At 44.6% G+C, this 22,103-nt stretch overlaps 1 protein-coding gene across 4 annotated transcripts in view; it reads right to left on the bottom strand.

Annotated features, from left to right (window-relative positions):
- Window positions 1–9,983, bottom strand: part of SLC9A8 (solute carrier family 9 member A8) — a 30,242-nt gene extending 20,259 nt beyond the window's left edge. For 2 of the 4 annotated variants that reach the window (XM_049816703.1, XM_049816706.1), the window contains exons 1-3: window positions 9,900–9,983; window positions 8,952–9,130; window positions 4,385–4,465 (exon numbers count right to left, since the gene is read on the bottom strand). In XM_049816703.1, coding sequence (XP_049672660.1) covers window positions 4,385–4,465; window positions 8,952–9,130; window positions 9,900–9,907 — 268 coding nt within the window. In that variant the 5' untranslated portion in view covers window positions 9,908–9,983. Of the gene's footprint in view, window positions 1–1,887; window positions 2,546–4,384; window positions 4,466–8,951; window positions 9,131–9,899 lie in introns of those variants that run through there. The other 2 variants (XM_049816708.1, XM_049816707.1) reach the window with 2 other exon arrangements.
- Window positions 9,984–22,103: the final 12,120 nt, after the last annotated feature.

Here is a 22,103-nt window from a genome sequence, read left to right as displayed (position 1 = left end):
TCACAAAAAGCATCACTGTTTCCATTAACTGTTTATTGACTCTCAGTCAACAAAGTTTTAAAAGTGAAAACCAGGCAAAACATAAAGCAGGAAGTCTTTCATTCCCAAATCACAAAAACACAAAGTGGTTTTGGGTCCAACAGATGACGGTTTCCAATATGTTACATAATTACATAGCTTCCCTGCACAAAAGATTGTCACTTGGGATATCCAAATACTGAACACGCATATTGATAGTGCTGTGTTCATTGGTTCATAAAGGTAACAGGTTTAACTACTCAAAAACACTTCTCATTTAAGCTGCATTCAAATAAAATTCCACCTTTCTTGCTAAAGAATCAGAAAGTTATGAGTTAGAGATCTGTGTGATAGCATGAAACCTTCACGTCACTTCAATGCTATTTGCAATGTTAACACAGCTTAAGTGAAATCAGTCTTCTCCACAGAAGTGAATTTTGTCTCAATGAAATCATAGCACTTACTGGCAACGAAGTAGGCAACAAATTCTGATCAGGGTGGAGACACTGTCAGAACTATTTCCCAAATGAATTACACATCTTTTAAGTCATGTAGAAATACTAATTTGAGTATAAAAGAATCTTATCAAGGGTGCTGCAAAATAATGATTAAAGGTTACCGTGCTCTTTCCTCCTGTATATCTCCAAACAGGTAAGACAGAAAACTCCAAAGTAATAAGATTTCTTCTGGAAGTCATGAAGATAATTCATGAACTGTCATTAATTGCTTTCAAGGAGTTATGAGGAATTTGTCTTTAGTCACAGATTCCAGATCTGTGTTTCTGCATAGCTGTGTTTTATTATTTACAGAATGGAGACTTCATAGTCAAACACTGGGATGTAGCAGTGAAATACACTGAATGAAAGGTAAAAAGTGGCTGAGAAGCTTAAAGTATGGTTTCCTGTAACTCATGTGTTTTTATCCTCTCACGCTGTAGCTACAAAAGAGTCTTACAAATAGCATCACATGGATTACTCCTGATAAATGTGTCATACACAAAAACTCATGAGGCTTAAGCCTTCTTTCATACAAAAATATGTGAAGGCATTGGTCCCAGAGGGTAGAAATAGTTGTTCCATGAAATGGTTTATAAGGAAAGGAAGAGAAAAACATTAATGAAGGAACATCAAAGGTCTGCTGTTCTTTGAAGGAGGACAGAATGCATAGCCAGTCACATACCATATAAACATGGGTCTCTAACAGTCATGCTTTCCATTCTGGGATGGAGGCAGTGTCAGAAGCCAAGGACTAGAACATTTCTAATTTTTGCAGAGCAGCAACACTGTCTTTAACTGGTACAGGCCTTACTTGCATCACTTAAGAAGTTTATGTGGGGAAAAAACAAACCACAACAACCAGAGTCTATACATCTGAAGGCAGACTTCAGGAACTGTACTTCCTGAGCAAACTTTCAGTATTTTATGAATTAGTATATTGAGAGCCCTCACATAAAACTATGTTTAGGGGGGATCTAAAAGAAAAAAAGAATCCCTTCTCACTTCTGCTGAAGCGGAAGGGCTCCAGTGCAACTTTGTGAAATTGGACCCCTGTGAGCAGGCCAACTGTGGCCTGTGGGCTACAAGCTGGACATCCCTATCCTATGAGCTCAAGAGGCTTAAGTAAAAGGCCAGTCTCAATCTCTTTTTTTAGAGGAAGAGCTAATCACAAACTGATCCTAACAACAGTGCCACAGACAGACAAGGTCCTTTCATGATATCAAAAGTTAAATGAATAACTTGGATCCATCCTTAGAAAATCCACTCCAGCCCCTTCCACCAGGAGAGTAACATGCCCTAGAAATTGTAAAACAGACGCTTTTGAGCAGCTTAGCCAATGGGAGGAAAAACAGCTGTGAAAAATCATACTTACCTTCTCTGCTGCCATTTTTATTAGTCTTCAATAATTTCCTCAGAACATCTGCTTAATTTACACATCAAAATAGGACACATCTCACTTCTGGCACTGCTAGCAAAACTGGATACTTGAAACTCAAGCTGTGCTCTTGCAGCTGTGTAGATCATTACCAGTAACAGAGGTTCACTGACCAGCAATTAGCTGGCAATTCCAATGATTATACAGATGCCACGTCCTGTCAACAGAGCTGACAGTAGTTTAAACACGACTGAGTCAATAAACTAAATAAGACTTAAGTGACACAGGACATCTGTTAGCTGGGTTGCTACTGGGTATAACACTCTCTTGACTTAGCGGAATTGCATTTGCTGGTATCATCTTGTCTGGTTTGGGAAGCAGACTACAGCTATGCTGTGGTTCACACTCAAAACCAAACTGTTCAAGTTTCCTACATGCCCTCTGCTTCTTCTTACCCATCTTGAGTGGCAGTGACAGTGCCAGCAAGAAAACTTACCAGTTTCATGAACAAGCTTTTGTTGGGACTGACAGGAGCACAAAACATACCAGCACAGCTAAAATCCTTGCCCTGCTGCTGAGATGCCAAGAACAAGAAACAGAAAGAAAAGAATGTCTGTGCCTCTGCTGCTCTTTGCAAAGCTCAGCAGGAGCAGTGATGCAAGCTTGCCTAACACCTCAGCTCAGCACTGCCCAGTAGTTGGCTTGGGGCAGAATATAAGAAATGATAGTAAAGAAAATCCAAAAGTAGGCCAGCAAGAGCCAATATACTGCTGCATTTTAAATTGGGGATTATGCTTAAATTTAGATTAGCTATTTGATAACAATGGTAACTAACCTGATTAGAAGCTAAATTAACACCTTTCACCTGGACTTTTGTGTACAAAGAGGAAGGATATTGAAGGGATAGCGATATCCTTTTGGAACCTTTCAAGACAGTGGAAGATATACCACACAAGACATCTCACCTGTCCACAGCAATAATATAAGAAGGGAAGGAAAGAGAAGTGTCTCAATAGTGAAACAAACACTGCATGGTTTCTGTGGGGATGACAAAGCAAGTCAGGATGATCTGCAGCAGCTCTGATCCTTCTATGTCATACTATGATAGACAGAAGCATAAACACACAAAAGTCTCATGGATGCTGCTCCTACAAAGTTGAGGTGTGCATGCAACACCCAGGAAATCCATACCAGCACTATGACAGATTTCTTACAGGTCTATTTGTTTTTCAGCTGCACAGAAACATCAAAACTCAAATATGACTTTGCAAGTGAATGTCTCTTTAAGCTTCAACACCTTCTACTATGCTAGTAATGTGATGTGGTCTGCACCAGACAGTTATCTAAAAATTCAGGGAGTCACGCCTGTAGGAAAATAAGTTTTTCTTTCTGCTAAGTAACAGCTCTAAGATATTCTCAATCTAGCACCCAAGATGCAAGAAGATTCCTGTTTTCCAGAAAGCATAAGGTACTGACAAGCACCAGAAAGCTTATTTCCTCCCACTGCAAAATTGTGTGAAAATACAGTTAAGAGATGAGAGAAGGTACCAGAAAGTACAGTGGGCAAAGCCCAGGAGAAAGACAAAAATCTACCTGCTCAACAAGTATTACACTCCTCCACACTACGTTAGTATTACAGCTAAGCATCCTTCTCTTTTAGTTATATTTTTAGAATTGCTGTCAGTGAAATTATCACTAGTAATAGAAGCAAAAATACCACAGATTCTCGTAAGCAAGTTACAGAGATAACTGAAGAACTGTTGCTGGGATTAGTCAGACCAGGTTCTTTAAACATTGTCTTAGACAGTATGTACAGAAAATAATAAATGTATTTGGCCTGATTTCCTCCTCATTTACACATTTATAAATGAGGAGCAACACCATACAAATAAATTAAATTACCGTAATATAAAACTACAGGCTTAGGAATACTCCAAATTTAATTGAAATTGCGTAAGCACTTGATCTTCATTAAGGGTGGCATTCTTATGTCACAGGAAGAGCTCTTAAGTCATAGGAAGAGCACTTGTCATGGTACTACAGGGATAGTTAAGTATCTAGCAGTAAAAGCAAGTTTTCAGGATACAGTTACAGTCCCCAGCTAGATTAAAATCACATACAGACAGAATTTTACTGCAAGTAATACAAACACATTTACAACTACAAAGGGAAGGCCAGGGCCCTGCTGCCAGGGAGTGCTGCATTATCTGGTACTACAGTGCAGGTGCAAAAATAGAGAAAGCTGGCAAAGTACTTATGTAGTGACAACCCTATAGTGCCTGTATGTGTCATTTTACTGGGCCAGTCTCTGCACATATGCTCCATGCTTCTTCCATTAATTTAGTTCTATGAATTGGTTGTTTTCTGCACTGCATCCAGTTTGCTGCATCTTTCTAGTCATGGTTAACACACAACAGAGCATTATTTCAAGCACAGACTACTGAGAGTCCCTGAATTAACACAAATTCAATATAAAAACATCATGGTTACTCACCTAAAGAAACAACAGCCACACTCTCTGGTAAAAAGTGAAGTCGGTATTTTATAAGTAAATGCACCAATATGATGCAGATAGCTGTGAAGGAAAAAAAAATAAATTGCAGATTTAGAACTGTTAGAAAAGAGTAAAATATACTTTTAAGTAGTATTTCTAAAATACACACAGCAAAACTTCACCTAACGATTAAGTAGAAATCCACCAATGCAAGCAACCAAATTTTAGTTCAAACCTAATTCTCACTGAAGTACGTAAATGGATCTACAAATGACAGAAAATAACTAAGGCAAATTTTAGGACTTAAAATTATCTTCTAAAAATACTAGTATTAGTACTTCTAGAGCCTGAGTCAGCTTACAAGAAAACCCTATTTGAGCAGCAGCTATAAAAAATGTCAGTTATACAGAATAGACTGTTTTAATAAAAGTTTTTGGTAAATATTTTATAATTTGGAAATAAAACATACATGTACACATGGCTTTAATTAAAATTTCAAAGCTACACACTTTCACATCTGAGTCCCTCTGAGCGGATGGGCTTTACCCAAATGGATAATCTCAGAATCAGTAAAATTACATTGGAAGGGATCTCTTGAGGTCATCTAGTTCAACCTCCTGCTCAAAGCAGGTCTAACTTCAAAATCAAAGAAGGTTGCCCAGGGCCTTGTCCAGTCAAGTCTGAAAATCTCTGAAGATAAAGAAGTCAAAAGCTCTCTCAACCCCAGTTCCAGTGCTTAAGTCTCACGATGAAGAATTTTCCTCTTCTCTCCAATTCATATTTCCCTTGTTGCAAGTTGTGACTGGTGCTTCTTGTTCTTTTGTGCACCTCAGAAGAGTCTGGCTTCATACCCTCTGCAACTCCCATTCAGTGGGACTACGAGGTTGCAGAATGGGTAACCATTTAAATATCCTGGTTCTCATAATAAGCATCAGCCAAATTCTTATCCAAATCATCAAAAGACATTTAGTCCTAAGCATTGCTAAAATTTAAACCAGTAAGGGGAAAGTACCAGTGTGGAAAAAAAACAAAACAGATTTGGCTTGAAGTTAAAAATAATTAGAATTTAAATCTGATGCAACATTCACTTATTTTTAAAAACTGAATTTTGTACTGTAGTAATGTATTTCACCCAGTTGGGAGAAAGTCTATATCTCACAACAAAAATGAAGGTTAGTAATATGAAAATGCCATCACAGCCTCTATGCCAACGGTAAAGGCAAATTACAAAGCATCTATAGCCGATCCGAGTACCACCCGTGGATATGGTTGGAAGATACCACTTGATTCTTTTAGAACTACTGTAGACAGGAAACTTATCTATAAGAATCAGATAATCCTGGATTATTAAATTCCTAACAATTTCAATCTGAATATTCCCGGCATTGAAACTGAAAAGCATTGAAAACCACAATTCTTCCCCCATTTTAATTTACCTCAACAAAGGGTCAAAGAAACAACATCTGGCCTGCATGTCTGTAATACATGTATTTCGCTCTATTTGCTAACAAATCATTTTGCAGCGGCCTGGGATATAAGCAGTATTACTGCTTGTGCTTTGTCAGAAAGCAACCGAAGCTCAAGCGAAGTCAATAGCATTTTATATACTGGAATCAAATTGTGGCCTGTTAATTGCAGCAGAGACTATTTGAAACTGTGTATTTGGCAAACCTAGTCATAACTGCAATTGGAATCTTCATTCTTCTTACTCTGTGCCTTGCGTCTGTGACTCTCACCCTATTTCAGTGTGGGCAGCACAGTGCCAGGCCACACTACAACAGCACACATTTTGAACTTGGGAATGAACTGGCTTCTTGGAACTGCTCTTAGTGATTTGGTTTAACAGCTCTTCCTAGTTAACTAAAAACCAAACAGCCACTCACAGATGGTTCAGAAGAATGCTTTCAATTTACAACCTGAAAAGGTGCAAAATGTCCCACAAGTAGTTCTGAGCACTCACATGGTTTGCTGGATCATGCCACCTGTGAACTACTAGGGTCAACAACATGATTTGTATTTACTATACAGTGTCACAAAACCAAGTACAAACCTCATAAAAACAAATACCACTTTTCATTGTCCTGTTCTCCAACACAGTGCTAAGGAATGGGTATCACACTGACACCTGCATTCTCCCACTTGTTATCTCGTACACCCAGTTCATACACAATATGGTGAGCACTTCACTGATGTGCACATGAATAGATGGTTGGGCTTATGAACTGAGCAAGGACTCATGAGAAACAGTAATATTTGCTCAATTACTGGCACGTAATTTGTTCAGGGCCAAAGCTGTGGGTTCAGAGTGATGAGCAGGGATGGCTCCATCCATGAAGACTGGCAGGGCTCCCTTCCCCACATATTTACCCCACTTCCACTCCACCAATCTTTATGATATCCTAAGCAAAGTTTTTATTCACCTGTCAATCAGTATTATTGAGTTTCATATCAATTTCCTGCCTGTTAAACATGAAAAATATGCATCCAGTAAAGACATCTAGGATTACTGTGTTAAGAGCATTCGATACTGCTCTTTGGAATAGATCCATAAAGGCATCTGGACATTACAGACTTCCAGCAAACTCCAACACAAGCACAAACATGCTTTCTATTTAGCAGATCTAATCACAGTCTCCTTCCTACCAGCTTTCGACTACTTTGCTTTGGCAACAAAACAAAAAGCAACCATAGTCTATGAAGTAACTCCCACGACCTTAAGTATTATGGCAGCCTGGTACATTCTTTAGCTGTTGGTCACCCATTCCTTGTATAAGACTGCTCAGTTTGTATCTGGCGGCATATCATCTGCTTCAAGCACTTGCATGTATCAGGAGTATAACAACTGGGCAAGAGGCCAGAAAAAGCAGTGTTCTGGACAGGGTAAAAGAACATTTGACTGTCCCCTTAAGGAAGAGCACAGTAAAAGCATGTAACATAACAGAAGGGAATTAATGGATCACATGAACATGGCAGAACAGAGGTATGACTTTGAAAGTAAAGTGGTGTTTGAACAGATAAATGAGCCATAGAAATCTGGGGTCAGAGACTAACTCATGCTACTTCAGGCACTTTAAATTTGGGGCTTGGCTTTGACACAATGCAGCTCAGAACGGATCTGCTTCTGGGTCTATTCCAGTTTAGAACATTCTAAAGACCATTTTACAGCTCATGAGATCCAGATTTAAGAGTATGGTATATACATTCATTTTCACCCTTCCTACACTCTTAAATCAAAGATTATGAATAGGAATAACTATGGACAAGAAGCTTTTATACTGGCTTTACTTTGTTCAGGGAACTCCCCTGTCCTGAGGGTGATGCTTTTAAGAAACATTAAGTTATCAGACTAGCATAAATAGGGTGGAACACAGCCAAAGAAGTCATAGCTCTGTTCTTAAGTCCTAGGAATGCAATTTTACCATGAATAGCCCTTTTAAAATCCATGAGACACACATATTCAGAAATTTTATTTTCATCTTAGAAGTCTTCTGATCTACTGCATTTTGCTTTGGTCTTTCATTTCTGTTCAAATTCTAATATGCCACTGACCTCTGGGAAAACGTTAACCCTCTCTGAAGACAAATAGATACTTTAAAAATAAGCAGAAGCCTTCTACTTTTTGCTGCACTTAATAGTTATTTATAGGAGACTTTTTTTTTTTAAAGCCCAAATGATTTGCAGAAGTTTCTGCACTGCTGCCAACTCCATACCTATTATTTTCTCCATTTGCTACTGCAAAGAATAACCACATAGAAGACTAGGTGACCCACCTGTCACAGAAAAAGTCTCTCAGTGTAGCTTGCTTTGGAGGAACCAAGCACACAAACACACAAAGGAAAACAGACAAACCCTTAACCCTCCATGAAAGTTTTGTTACTGTTAGTTTTGACTACAGCATTGCTCTCCAAGCAGATGGTGAGAGATAATTACACTCTATTAAAGAAGGGTAACAGCCCAGACTCACAGAAAAGTTGGACACACATCTGCCATTCAAAATGCCTATATATGTACAACAATGTTAATATAATTACAGCAATCTGCATGTTATTATCGCACTCTTGCAGGAATGTAAGGAAGTAAGGAGAGCAAGAAAAATAGATACTGAACTTTAGTACTTGTGCACGTAAATCTGCCTGCCTTCTATTGTCTTATATAACAGAATACCCAAGGGCTGTCCAAGAGTGCTAGAAGTAGTTAAAACTGACATCTGTCTAGTACACTGTCCTCAAACACAGCTGCAAGCTCCATGGAGTATTCTGACAGTGTCTTTTTCATACATGAACATATGCCATGTGCTTGATAAAGAAGGCAAAGACAATTAAACAGGTTGTTTGCACTTTGAGACCATGGTGAAAAGGTTTGCAATGGTCCTCAGCTTTCCACAGGTTTGGGAGGTTCAGGCAGTTATATACTCCACTTTCTAAATCCCTGTGCCTGTACAATATTCCACTTCATAGAGAGAAAACCTGAGAAAAAATAAAATGCTATGATTTTGAAAGGTGGCCTATGTCCTCAGATACAGAGCATGATTAACAGAGATTAAAAGACTTTTCAGTTCATCATTCACCTAAAACAAGAAGACTAAAAAAAATCGTCATGCCACTAGATTGCTCCTCTTGCTGTGCTTGGACTCCAGTCTGAACTGGAAGGATAGGTTTAGCAGGTGTAGGTACCACCAATTTGGTAGTAGCAGCCAGCGTAGCGTGGAGGGTGACATTGATGACTTCATGGGTGACATTTGCAGACCTGTCAGGATAATATAATACGTGATTATACTGGATGGGAACAGCACGATAAAGACTTAGCCTACTAAAGACACGCACACTTGAAACAACCACCAGATCACAGTGAATTTGTGCCAGTGACCAACACATTAAGGTGGCCTTTTAAAAGTGGACTCTGATTACAGACAAATACTGGAAGCTCAGATTCATGAGGCTGATTATTGCCGAGTTCCTTCATGCACAGCTAACACCAAATATTCTGCACTACGGCTTGGGATGCAGGTGAAAGCCTGACACAGAGAGAACGAACTAGCCCACTTAACCTACCGACTGTTAATAAACCCGCAGTGCCAGACTGACGGCACCCGCAGGGACTGCACTTGCCAGCTCCCATAGCCCTCCCCGCCGCGCAGGGCCGCTTCAGGGCCACCCTCCTCCTCCCGTGGGCAGGATGCTCCTGGACCCCCTCCAGGGGCCCGCGCTGCAGCCCTCAGCCCAGGAGTAGGCACAGCCCGTCGGGCTGCTCCCGCTACACGGCGGGCCGCACCGCAGCCCTCAGCCCCCGGCGCCGTGCTGAGCGGAGGGGCCGGCACCGAGGGGCTGGGGACACTGCCCGCCCCCCCCCCCCCCCCCCCCCCAGCAAGACCCTGCTGAAGGGAAGGGCACCGCCCGTCCGGCACACGGCAGCGAGGCCTTGCCACGAAGGCGACCCTTTCCCGCCAGCAGGGCCCGGGGAAGGGGAGCGGCCCGACCCCTCCTGCCGCCCGCGGCCCCACCGCCACCACACTCACTCCGCCATCTTGCCGGCCGCCGGCTTAAACCTCCCACCGCGCTCCTGCGGAGCCGCCCCGCACGCAGCCACTTCCGGGGCTCCTAGGCGACACTCTAGCGGGCGCGTCCTCAGTCTCTATGATAGGACCGGGGGGGAGGGGGGGGTAGCGCGCATGCGTACACGGCGGCTACCTGCCGCCGGCGTCCTTCAAGCGGTCGCGTGATCTGGGGGCGGGGGGGGGGGTGTCACGTGAGAGCAGGGGCGGCTGCGCGCGCGCTGGGCAGTGCGGTGTCCCGCCGTTGCGTGCCGCCGCGTCGTCATGGGCTGGTGCCGCGGTGTGATGTCACTTTTCCCGCGCTGCCCCCAGGGGCACACCCTGCGCCCCGCGCTCCTGGCGGCTCGCGCTTGGGTCAGGCCTTCCGCCGCCATCGCTCGGCGGCTCCGTGTCCCTCAGTCGCCATTGCTGCCGGCCATCGTGTCCCTCAGAACCGCCATCACTTGGCGGCTCCATGTCCCTCAGTCGCCATTGCTGCCAAGCGGCCCATCACATTCCTCAGAGGCGCCATCGCCCAGCAGCTCCCTGTCCCTCAGTCGTCGTTACCTGGCAGCTCCTTCCGTGACACTATTGCCTGGCTCCTTTCCCTTCAGCTGCCATCGCCCAGCAGCTCCCTGTCCCTCAACTGTCATTGCCTGGTGGCTCCTTGCCCTTCGATTGCCACTACCCAAGCTCATAAGTAACCCCTCGTGCTTAAATGGAGACTGAGGTCATGGTGGCACAGGGTTATTGTTTCAGAGGGTGTGCTGGAACCCGGGGTATAATGACTGCAGAAGTATGCTGAAGCATCACATCAAAATATTGTGTGGTGCCTAAAAGCAGGAAATGGATCCTGACTTTTTAGATAAGACGTGTTCAACCTGCAGCTCCCCTAACCCTTTCCTGCTGGTTGAGCAGACCTGGGTATGTGCACAGCTGATCCATGGTTGGCTTTCACTGCTCAACCACGGACTGAGAGCCTAGCCTTACAGCAAAAAGAAAGTATCAAATTAGCGTTTATCAAGTTACCATCAAGCTGAATCAGAAAGCCACTGCCGCAAAATGAGTGTCAAAATAATCTTGAATTAAAATATCATTGAGTTGTCGGCCTTATCTGGTGTAAGTTTCAAATGCCCTCCTCTGACACAGGCTGCTGCTTTGACTTGGATCTCTGAGCTCTCCCATGTATCAGTTCTTACCTCGAAAATGGGGCTAATTAGCACCTCCCAGTTTACAAAGCCAGTCATGGGCATACATGCATCCAGTCTGTGAAAGTTTGAGATGCTGGCATGACAGGCACTACGGAAACAAATAGTATAACAGCAACACATGCGTTTCTGTTAATTTCTGGTTTGATTTCCTCAGGGAAAAAAAAGGGGGTTGTACAAACAGACATATTGGTTTGTATCCCTCAGGTCCTTTTGGAGGCCCATTAGAATATCAGCTGTGCTATTCAATCAAAACAAAAATGTAGATTTATGGCACAGACACACTGACACTCATCTGATCTGTTTACATGAAAGTGAAAGCCATTCAAATAGGTATGAACACGCATGAGTTTTAAAAAACAGTGAGATTTGGGCAGCAGCTATTTCTCTCTTTGTGTCACAGGTGGGGCAGAGCTGGAGAATGTCTGGTTTCCTGTAGTGAGACTGAACCCACACCTCCTTCTTTGCTCTCATCTTCTGATGTTGTTTTTTGGTGACCTACTTAGTCTTACTACAGTTATAACCAAATTTTTTTTCCACACTGGCTAATTTCCGACAATCTGCAGTTTGCTAAGCCCCATCTGCTTTAACTCATTCTCTCCATCCCAGTAGCATTTGGGACAGTTTAGAGTGTATGACTTCAGCTTAGGCACATGTGATGTGGCGCACTTAAAACTCACTGGTGCCAGTGAAAAATGAGGATGGCACTTTGCAAGGTGCTCTAAGCTGATTTCCAGAGGAATGTGCACATCTTAGTCCATTTGGAAACTGGGGGGACTTTAGGCCTCCAACACGTCAGCAGCTCAGGTGCTTCTGCTCTTTGATCTCAGTTTTCACAATGCTCTGGAGTGGAGATTATGAACAACACTTCATCCATAAATAATGAAGCTTGATCCAGAATTGGTTACACTTCAGCTGGTGAAACACAGGAAGTTTCCTTATGAACACTGTCTTCCTTTTTTGTGCAAAAATTAAAATGCAAAGTTTGCCAAGCCTTGACCAGTTTCAGTATTTGTGAACTACTCCAAATGTGCTGTGTCAAAGCACCTGAGGGATATGGAGGGTCACTTCAGTATGAACTGAGGCTGGTGCAGGTCACTCTAGATTGCTCTAAGTAGCTGGTCACTAAAAGGTGAATTGTCAGTGTTTCCCTTGAGAACATTTCTAAAAAGAAATTGGTCTTTTGCAAATTTGCATGGTTTTAGGTCATAATGACTTTGGGCTTTTTTCTTTTGCTTTTCTGTGAAGCCCAGTGAAATTGAAAGTAGTGAAATTGAGGGAGAACAGGTGGGTGGGAATGTGGCAGAGAAGGACAGTGGGGGCCATATGCATCTTGCCTCCGCGCTTTACAGCTTGTGCTTTGGGTGACAGGAAGAAGCTCCCATGATGTGCAGCCCAGCCCTCCTCGCCCAGTCCTTATCCTGTCCACCTAGAAATCAGAGAAAAAAAATAACTGAACACCTCCAGAGGGCTCCAGTCTAACTGCCTGCTTAAAGTGGGACCAGCTTCAAAGTTAGAGGGGGTTGGTCAGGGCCTTGTCCAGAGAAATATTGAAAATCTCTAAAGATGGAGAGTCCCCAGCTGCTCTGGGAGACCTGTCCCCATGCTGCACCACTCTCAGGGTGAATAACTTTTTCCCTGTTGTGCAGCTGGAAGCCCCCTTGTTGCACTTAATAACTGGTGTCTCTTTGTTGTGCAGCTCTGATGGAAGTCTGCTCCTCCTCTCTGTAGCCCCTTTTCCTCCATATCTTATAGCTGTGCCTATGCTGCTCTGGGTTAAAAGGAGTAGCTGCATCTGTCTGCAAGGACAAAGTTTCTTAAAAGCAAATCAGCAAATGGTGGAAGATGTAGAGCCATTGCAGCAGTGTCGGTCAGGGAAAAGGGGATGGCTAGAGTCCTGTGTAAACTTCACCTGTTGCAATGGGCTCTTGCAGTTGTCACCAGAGTGGTGTTCAATTCTGTACCAGGCTGGTGCAGAATAAAGAAAATCTTAAAACTATCTTTCGTGGTTACTCGAGTTTTGCTTGGCGTGAAGAGTAGGTCATTTGGCCTAAGAATGAAAGCCAGAAATTTTATCTGTTTTGCTTTCTTGTTGCTTTTTCTTTGCTTTTGTTTTGGGGTTTTTTGGTTTTGGCCTTGGCCTCGTTTTTTCAGTTGTTTTTGTTCCTTAAATCTTTCAACTGGCATAATCAGGAAACTCCACGCTTGTTTTGCTTTACTGGCCTTGTAGCTGTCATGTGCTTTTAATCATGAGAGACTGATGTAGAAAAGGGATGAATGCAGATGTAACTCTTCAGGATGTGAGCTGACCTTCTCGTCTCTGTGGCTGCTGGCCCTGGCCAAGGGGAACCACAGACGGGTGTTGGGGGCCATGGGAAGGGTCCAGGAAGGGACATGGAAGGAAGGAGGACCGAGCCAGGAAAGTAGAAGCCTGGGAACTTAGAGAAACACAAACCCGGGACTGAACCTCACAAATGCCAGGATCTGAAGGGGAAAAAAAAAAAGAAGAAAAAGGGAAAAGGTAGAAGGAGGACAAGGCTCCCAGAGACCCCCGTAGGAGGGGGAGCATCAGAGCAGCTGGAGGCATCAAGGGCTGCTGGGTTGAGTGAGTAAGTGAGAACAGGAAACCCCCGGTACTGGGAGGTGCAGTTGGTCAGTTACAGCGAGTTGTTATATTTCCGCTGAAGTGGTCATCCCTCAGAGCAGCGCACTACGGGTGAATTAACCACAGGTGATATCAAATTATAACATCTAAAATGTTCCATATGAAGAGATGGCAATTTTCATGTCTCATGTCTGACTCATCAGCAGAAAATACCACTGCTTGCTTGACCTGTTGTTGCCACTGAGAAAGGGTAAGTCAGACTTACTACCACTGAGATAACTAGTGAACCAAACACCGGTCTAGCATCACTGTACAGGTGGTTTTCCAAGGACTTGGTTGCAACAGAAAGTAATCATTTTGGCAGGAGGCCTTGCAGCCTGCTTCTCACTTGTGGTTTTCTGATGCACAGCTACTGAGCATCTGTTGATTAATATGTGCGCTGATTGTTGCTTTTAATAGATCCCAGGAATTTCACAGTCATTGAAGCTCATCTAAGACGATGTGGCTGTAGGTAATATAGTGTTTAGTTTTAATTCTTAAATTATACAGAGCAACCTAAATAGATAGCTATGTGGAACACTGAGGGCAGGCACAGATGAGTAAGTGACCAGCTGTAACTTTGTGCTGGAAACGTAGGGAAAGGCACTGATTTAAAGGCACAGGACTTTGTTATCTCTTAGAAGTGGAGGCTGTGGGCTTTTAGGAGCAAGGGCATGCCAGATTTACTCTAGGGACTTGGTTTAGCAGTTATTGCAGTCCTTGGACTTGGAGACATCTGGGTTAGCCTGTTAGATTATCTACAAACACAGTGATCTCAGGGGGGTTGAAGTCACCCTTAATTCAAGTCTTTCTGAAATAGAGAGCACTGAACTTCCTTCTGCAGCATTGTGTAGTTAGACGATGGGAGGATGCTGCCAGATGTTGTAGGGAAGGTGGAAGTGCTTCACCTAGATTTACTCTAGAACTATCCTACAACTATTTAAATATGCCCATCACCTTCATAGCCTGGCTTTATAGTAAAAATAAAATATTTCCTGGGGTACGGAGAGGGGTTCAGCTCTAAGCTCACCCGAAGCCAGGTTCTGATTCTGGTGTGCAATATAGTATGGGCCAAACAATGAGATGAGCCTGGGGTTTCAAAGACGTAAGACAAAATCAACAGTATCAGCAATACCGAAATCAGCAGTGACCTTAAAATGTCAGTATCTGTAGGCTGCATGTGAGGAAATGCCTATGGCTACAGCACCAAAGTGCCAACAGGGCACTTATTGCTTACAAAAGACCTGCCTTTTGGGGGTTTCATCATCCCCCAGGATCGGTCCCATCACAGCTTCTGAAGATGTTGGCAGGCTGGGATGTGAATGCTGGGGAGCTGCATTGACCTGAAAACAACCTCTGTGCAAAAAGATCATCTCCTCCTACTCCCTTCTCTCAATTTTACTGCAGTCCAGCATGAGACTGAGAGAACTGATGGTACTTTGAAAGGAAGGATGAATGATCTTTATTATCAACTCAGGACATCTATTTATTATACAGGCAAAGCTTAGGCATGCTGCTAAGAAGGTAGGGAAAGAGTCAGCTGTGTAATTTGCTTGCTTTATTGCTTTTGGGCAGATGGGAAGGATTCTCTTAGGCTGACTGATGAAATGCTGAAAATTGTTTTAAACCCTTCACTATATAGATTTGGTTTTATATCTTCTTAATGTATCTTAGTATATATAGCATCTTATTCTCTTGTTCTCTAGATATATGCAGTAGGCATATGTGTGTGTGCATACATATACACACACTTATATGTATAAATATAAACAAATATATGTAGAGGCAAATTCCAGGCGTGAGTTCTCAGCAGATAATGTCTCTCCTGTTAGTTTGGTATTTGTTGTTTGAAACTATTGGATGCTTGGTTTGTTTGCTTTTCATTTCATGTTTCATCTGGTTTTGACATGCTAAATCTGGAGTTTATCCAGGAGGAAGCAGTGACAGAGGGAAGCACATCTCATGGCTGTAGTCAGTGCCCAGCAAGATGTGCTGCTGTAGCCAGTCACCAAAGGTTGTGATCAGTCTGAAATGCAAACAAATGGGATCAGCCCTTGGAAACAGGGACCCAGAGGGCGCCGGGAGGAAATGTTCCTGAGGACACTGTCATGTCATCTGCTGGCACTGCTAGTCAACTGGCTGAATACATGGGCTGAGGAGGCTGAACTCCTCTCTTGCCTTGGGCATGGGGATGGTGTGAGGAGTACCTTGTTGAGAAGCGATGGCTGACTTCTCCAGCCCTGTTTGCAGCCCTCCCAACCCGAATCTCATTTCCTTATTATTGACACCAGATGCTTGTTCTTACTGGCTTGTGCCCTGCCATGCACCAACAACTGCTCTGCCAGATAGGCAGACACAGAGGACAGTCCCCATCCACAGAGCTCGCCAGCTTCCCAACTGACAGGGTCAGCTGGGTGAATGGTTCAGACACTGTTTAGTGGGGCCAGGAGGTGCTGCCCCAGACACAGGACATAGAAGAATTGTCCTCCCTAGGTTTTGCCTTTAAACAGTGAATTATTTTTGGACTGAGAACTCAGGCATTTCATGTGTTTCAGAGCTGGTGCTGTGCTTGTGTGCTGTGACTCATCTGAGGCTACTCTTGCAGCAGTGTGTGATGGCCCTTCTGTCTCAAGATGTGACTCTCCCAGCATGAATGGGTTATGCTTAGTGACAGGCTTCAGCAGGAGGCAGTTGCTATTTTACAAGTGCCTAAACTGAGGCACAGAGAGGCTGGAGAAAGCCCTGAAACGGACAGCAAGTCAACAGGTGAGCTAGGAAGCACATCTCACAGAGTCCCCTACCATCTGCCCTCTGACCAACACTTTATCTCAAGACCCACAAAGACTGGGGAAATCTGCTCCCACTTTTTCACCCTAATCTCCCAGTAAACAGGTTGCTGATTGTTTACCAGCATAGATGGCTCTCACTAACACCACTTACTTATCTGACCTTGCTGGCCACCACAGGCAACCAGACACATGGGCTGACCGCACCACAGGCTGGAGCCCAGCATGATGCAGCTCCACGGTCATGTCTTCTGCCAGGCCCAGGAATGCAGCTGCAATGCATCAGACCAGCAGGTCCTACAGGCCCTGGGTCTTCTTTCCAGCAGTGACCTCTGAACCCTTCTGCACACTTAGAAAATGAGGTGAGAGAAGGCAGTGAAGACAAAGTACCGCCCTTTTCCATTTCTTCCTGAATGTCTTCCTCAAGTCAATCTAGTTTCTTCTTTAAAGGGCTGTTCAATGCTTAATTTCAAACAAGCATTGCAAGTTCAAGCCTCCCACACCTTGCCACAGGTGTGGTTTCTGGAGTGTATCTATATATTTGGTGCATGTGTATCCATCCGAGGATTTGATGGCACTTTGCATGTGTGCATGTGTAGAGGGAATGACAGAAAAAGAAGCCAGCAGTAGAAACCATCCTTTGTGAATTAAGAAAAACAAACAAAATAACTGAGAATGGAAAAATCAGTTATGATCAGGCAAGAATTAGAATTTAAAAATCAACACCCCCCCTTCCCCTACAAAAAGCCAGCAGAGGCTGTAAGCAGACATCTTGAGAGACAAAGAACAGGGCAAGCAGATGCAGTCCTGCTCCTGATAGCCTCTCCAGCTACTCTTCACTGTATTGAAATAGTGGAACCTTATAGTATCTGCAGCTTCCTCTGGCAGCCAGTCCCCCGTTTGCATTGGGCTGTGAGCAGAGCCACCTCCTTTTCTGTTCTGGACCTGGCTGGCACCAGGTTCCTTGGATGTAGGTCCATGCGCTGGGGGCAACCATGAGTGTTGTGTCCGCCTTTGCCCTTGGTGGCCAGGTGGCAGCTACTTCCCAGATAGAAGCCATTCATCACCCGGGAGGTGAAACCCAAATACCAGCTTCAGGAAGCCTGGCCTTGCCTGTCCCCTGCCTTCCTCCCTCCCACAGCAGTCCTTCACACCCTGCCCCTCCGCTGAGGGTTGTTTTTAATGCTGAAGACCTTTTTGTTGCGGGCAATGTTTAGGTATTCTCTAGATTACATTCTCGTTGGCATATAAATTAAAAGTTCTTCCTCCTTCCTTATTACAGACTACCCTGAAAGCCCTTCTGTCAGTGGGAATTAACAAAGCTTTGTGACAACTCTGATAAACAGAGTGTTTTGTTAGCTGGATTACAGTTACTGGTACCAGCCCCAAATGAGTCCAAGTATCTGTTGTACTGGTGAGAAGCATCTGCTGTGACATGTCTACAAACAAATGGCAATGGGCAAAGAGAACAACTGTACAAAAAACTGCATTTCTTGCTCATGGCAATAGCCTGGAGCTGCTGGACACTCCCAGGACTTGTCACCTCATGCTCACATGAGCAGCCTGCTCTCGAGCTGCCTCTGAAACCTGCCAGCCCTTGCAGGAGGCAATGCAGGGCCCTTCCAAGAAGGATGCCAGCCAGTAATGGGATGGCACAGCAAAGGCAGCTGGGACATGGGGAGGCACCTTGGGTGGGCACTCCAAAGTGTGATTTAATGATAGTGTGCACACAGATTTCCCATCAGCTGGGTCTTCCCAGCCTCCAACCTGCTTCTGCTCAGTAGCCTGGATATAGCCAGAAAGACAGAGATCTCTGCCCAGTGCTGTTTAGCAGATCGTTGGGAATCCAAGCTGTAGGACCTAGATGTTTTGGTAGGCTCCGTTACCCTGTCCGTGGTGCCTCTGCTGGAAGAGAGAAGTTTCACAGCTGAAATGATGCAGGTATCCAGTTCAGTATACAGCAAAGTGATAGCAGAGAGAAAAATAATAATCTGAATGTGCTGACTCCTGCTCTAACTAGTAGACCACACTTTCTCTCATGTCTCCTTTCCATCAGAGGCAGCTGGTGGTGGTTTTTATGGGCATTCCTCTGAAGTGTCTCCATAGAAGAATGTTCTGCTGCTTCTGTTATCTCTGTAATCCTTCATCAGGACAGCAATTGCTTTGTTGATACAACACAGCTCCTGTTCACACCTACTCCACAAATCACTTTTGACACACAACACGCCGGCTGCATATCATAGAGAGGGGTATCCCTTCCCGTGGCCACATGGCCTGTCTTGCCCTGGATAGAGCAACATTTCTCCTGTAGCCTGGAGTAGAGATAAGGGGAGAAGTACAGATTTAAGAGAGGTAAAGTGAAAAAGCAACAATAACAAAGATTTAACGCTGGCAAGAGCGGTAACTATCTCATAGGAAAGAGGGGATATATGACAAAGGAAACAAAAAAGAAGAATGAAGGAAACCCATCTAGCTGTGGTGGGCTGTTAAGCACCCACCCAGTTGCTCGTTCCCCTCCAGTGGGACGGGGGAGAGATTCGGAAGCGCAAAAGTGAGAAAATACTGGTGGGTTCAAATAAAGACAGGTTAATAAGCAAAGCAAAGCTGCAAGAGCAAGCAAAGCAAAATAAGGAATTCATTCACCGCTTCCCATTGGCATGCAGGTGTTTGGCTGTTCCCAGGGAAGCGCATAGGAGTTACTTGGGAAGAAAATCGCCATAACCTTGAACATCCCCCTTTCCTCCTCCTGTGCCTGAGATTTTATTGCTAAGCACGACATCTTATGGCATGGAATATCCCTTTGGTCACTGGGGGTCAGCTATCCCAGCTGTGTGTTACCCCCATGTTCTCACCCCCCCCAGCCTCCTCGCTGCGGGGATAGAGTGCGAAAAAGAAAAGGCCTTGAGGCTGTGACAGCCCTGCTTAGCAGTAGGTAATACACCGGGGTGTTACCAACCCTGATATAGTCACAAATCCAAAACACAGCACCCAACCGGTGCCTCTGAAGAAACTCCAAGCTTCCCCAGCCAGACCTTGTCCAGCAGTGCTGGAGGAGGAGAGCTGCTGTAAAAAGAGCAAGAGCCAAGGGCAAAGGAATTATTTCTTTCCTTGGCAAGGCCATTCTCCTTGGATCCTCCTCTCTTTCCAAGAAGAGATCAGCTCTGACAGCTTCCTTTCACCCCTGCAATTACTCTTCTGGTAGATCCAGCCACTCCATCTTTCTTCCACATCCATCCAGCCGTGGCACACGGATTGAAGTGGGTGCCTTGCCCATTGCCATAATGCTGCTGCCTATGTCTCTCCCTGGCTGTAGGGTGAGACGAAGCTGTAAACCAGCAGCTCCCCCTGCTCCGAAATCCAAGGGAAAGCCTGAGGGTCAGGCCTTTGACTGATACTTACTCCAATTAATTTCAGGGACACTGCCAGAAAAGTGGTTGCATGGTCTCAGAGTTCTGACTAGGATGTATAACATCTCATACCTCTGTCCCAGCGAAGCGGTACTGGCTCAAAGCGATCAGTGCTATTCTAAACCTAGAAATCTGCAGCGCTAGTGAAAATGTTAACAAAAAGCTGTTTGTTTAGTTTAAAATACCCTTACAAACTAAACAGCTTAAATCCAGGTTGCATACAATGAACTGTACACTGTAAAAATTTTTTTCTTGGTTTATCTGAGAAAAATATGCCCATGGCAAAGCCAAGCCTGGTTTGTTGTTGTAACTAGGCACCATTCTTAGCAAACTCGCCTGCTAGCTGCAGTCAGCTGTTGTGAATAACTAATAGAGCTTGCATAAGATGAGAACGTCTGCGAACCTGGCTGAAACCAGCTGTCATGCTGGTAATGCAAGGAGTACCTCTTTTCCCCGTGAATCATGAAGTGGTGATTGTCTGGGGACACAGAGCAGTTAGGGCCAGCAGACCCAATTAGGTCATTGCAGCTGGCCACCTCTGTATCACGGGCCACATAGTATCGTCTGTAAAACCCTGTAATGAACCTACAGCTTGTGTTTCAGGAAGGTAGGATGTTTGGCTGACACATAAATTCCACAGAATTACACTGCTTTAACTGGGTGACAGCAAGAAATAAAGAAACTACCACTTCCACTTTTGCTCTTACAAAGTTCAGCCTGAGTTTCAATTGGAATATTTCTGGCTGTAGCTACCTCACGTAGTCACTTAGGTTGTTCATAACAAGCAAATATGAGCTCTGGTCTTTTGATTAAATTCCAGTTTAGATGACTGTATTCTGCTTTGCTACAGTTTCCACCATTTCTGTACTAGCTGGTGATGCTCCGCCTTTCCTGCCCTGCCCTGCATTTCAGGGTCATTCTGCGCTGTCAGCTACAGACCCTGGTGTGGGCTTGGGCTGAGATCTTGAGCTCCCCAGAGGATCAAGGCAGGCTCAGCCTGACTGTGGATTGCAGCCCTTGTTCCTGTTGTTCGGATGGATACACAGGACACACAGAGCCACACGTGTAAAACCAAACCAAACCCAAATCTGGCTAGCAGCACAAATGGTGCCATGTTGCGGTATCCAGATTGGCACAAACAACCCCGTCGCACCAGAAATGTGGTGTCCATCAGGAAATGCTCTGCCTCTTTCAAGGTTCACCCTGACATGACTGCCATTTTTCTTTGCGGGCAAACAGGACCACTGCTGTCCTGTGTGGGGAACCAGGACTGGTGCCTTTCTTTGTGGCTTTCCTGGGCAGATGGTTTGTACACGCTCAGCAAATCTATCGCGCTCGAAAGGTGCTGATCCATCACACACACGTATGCAGCTGCACAGCACCTCCACAACAAATCTGATGCTTCCAGAAGGTGTTGGTCTTGCAGCACGTTCACTGTGTGACGGACAGAAAAATGCTGTGTTTCTTCTTCCTGATTTGTGCTATGTGTGGCAGCACAGCTGGGGCTGCTGTACAGCACTGCCAACCAGCCTGCAAATCCCGGACTGCTGTAAATAACTCTTCTCTCCAGGTACAACATCTAGGCTGAAAAAGAGCATGTATCTGGGGAAATGCAGGCAGGCAGCAAGCTCGCCTAGGGGGGTGGCTGCAGTTCCAAAATAAGTTGCTTCCAGGTGTCTTAGGATCCCTTGCACTGAGGGCGTTAAATCAATACCTATTTTCACTCCTTTAGGCAGGGTCCTGCTTATGGCAACAGCTGATGCTTCAAAGCATTAAGTAATTAAAAAAATGAACTGCCCTGTAGAGTGAGATATGTGGTGCAGTAAAGATCTGTTTAGGCCAGATTGTTGTGACTGATGCTGCGTAAACCTCCGAGGCCGCTCGAGAGATACTTTGCCCTTGAATTCGGTGGAGAAAGAAGGATAAGGCATTTGCGTGTGGCACCTCCTGGCCTTGCGTGAAGGTCATCAGCGGGATGACTCTGGTGAGCGTTTTCCAGAATCAGTACTGCAAAGACAGTGTGTGAGTGGTGCTGCGTTGCGCAGGTGTGTGCCCTGCCCTTGGTGGCAGCTCAGCTCTTTGACACTGGCCCTGTACTGTTGAAATCGCTCATTTACTTTCTTTTGCTCAGCAAGTCAAGCCAA

This window comes from Accipiter gentilis, chromosome 14 (genome assembly GCF_929443795.1).
Source record: "Accipiter gentilis chromosome 14, bAccGen1.1, whole genome shotgun sequence".
NCBI classification, from domain to species: Eukaryota; Metazoa; Chordata; class Aves; order Accipitriformes; family Accipitridae; genus Astur; species Astur gentilis.
Note: the sequence above shows the minus strand (reverse complement) of the source record. Positions and strands in the feature narration are given on the sequence as shown.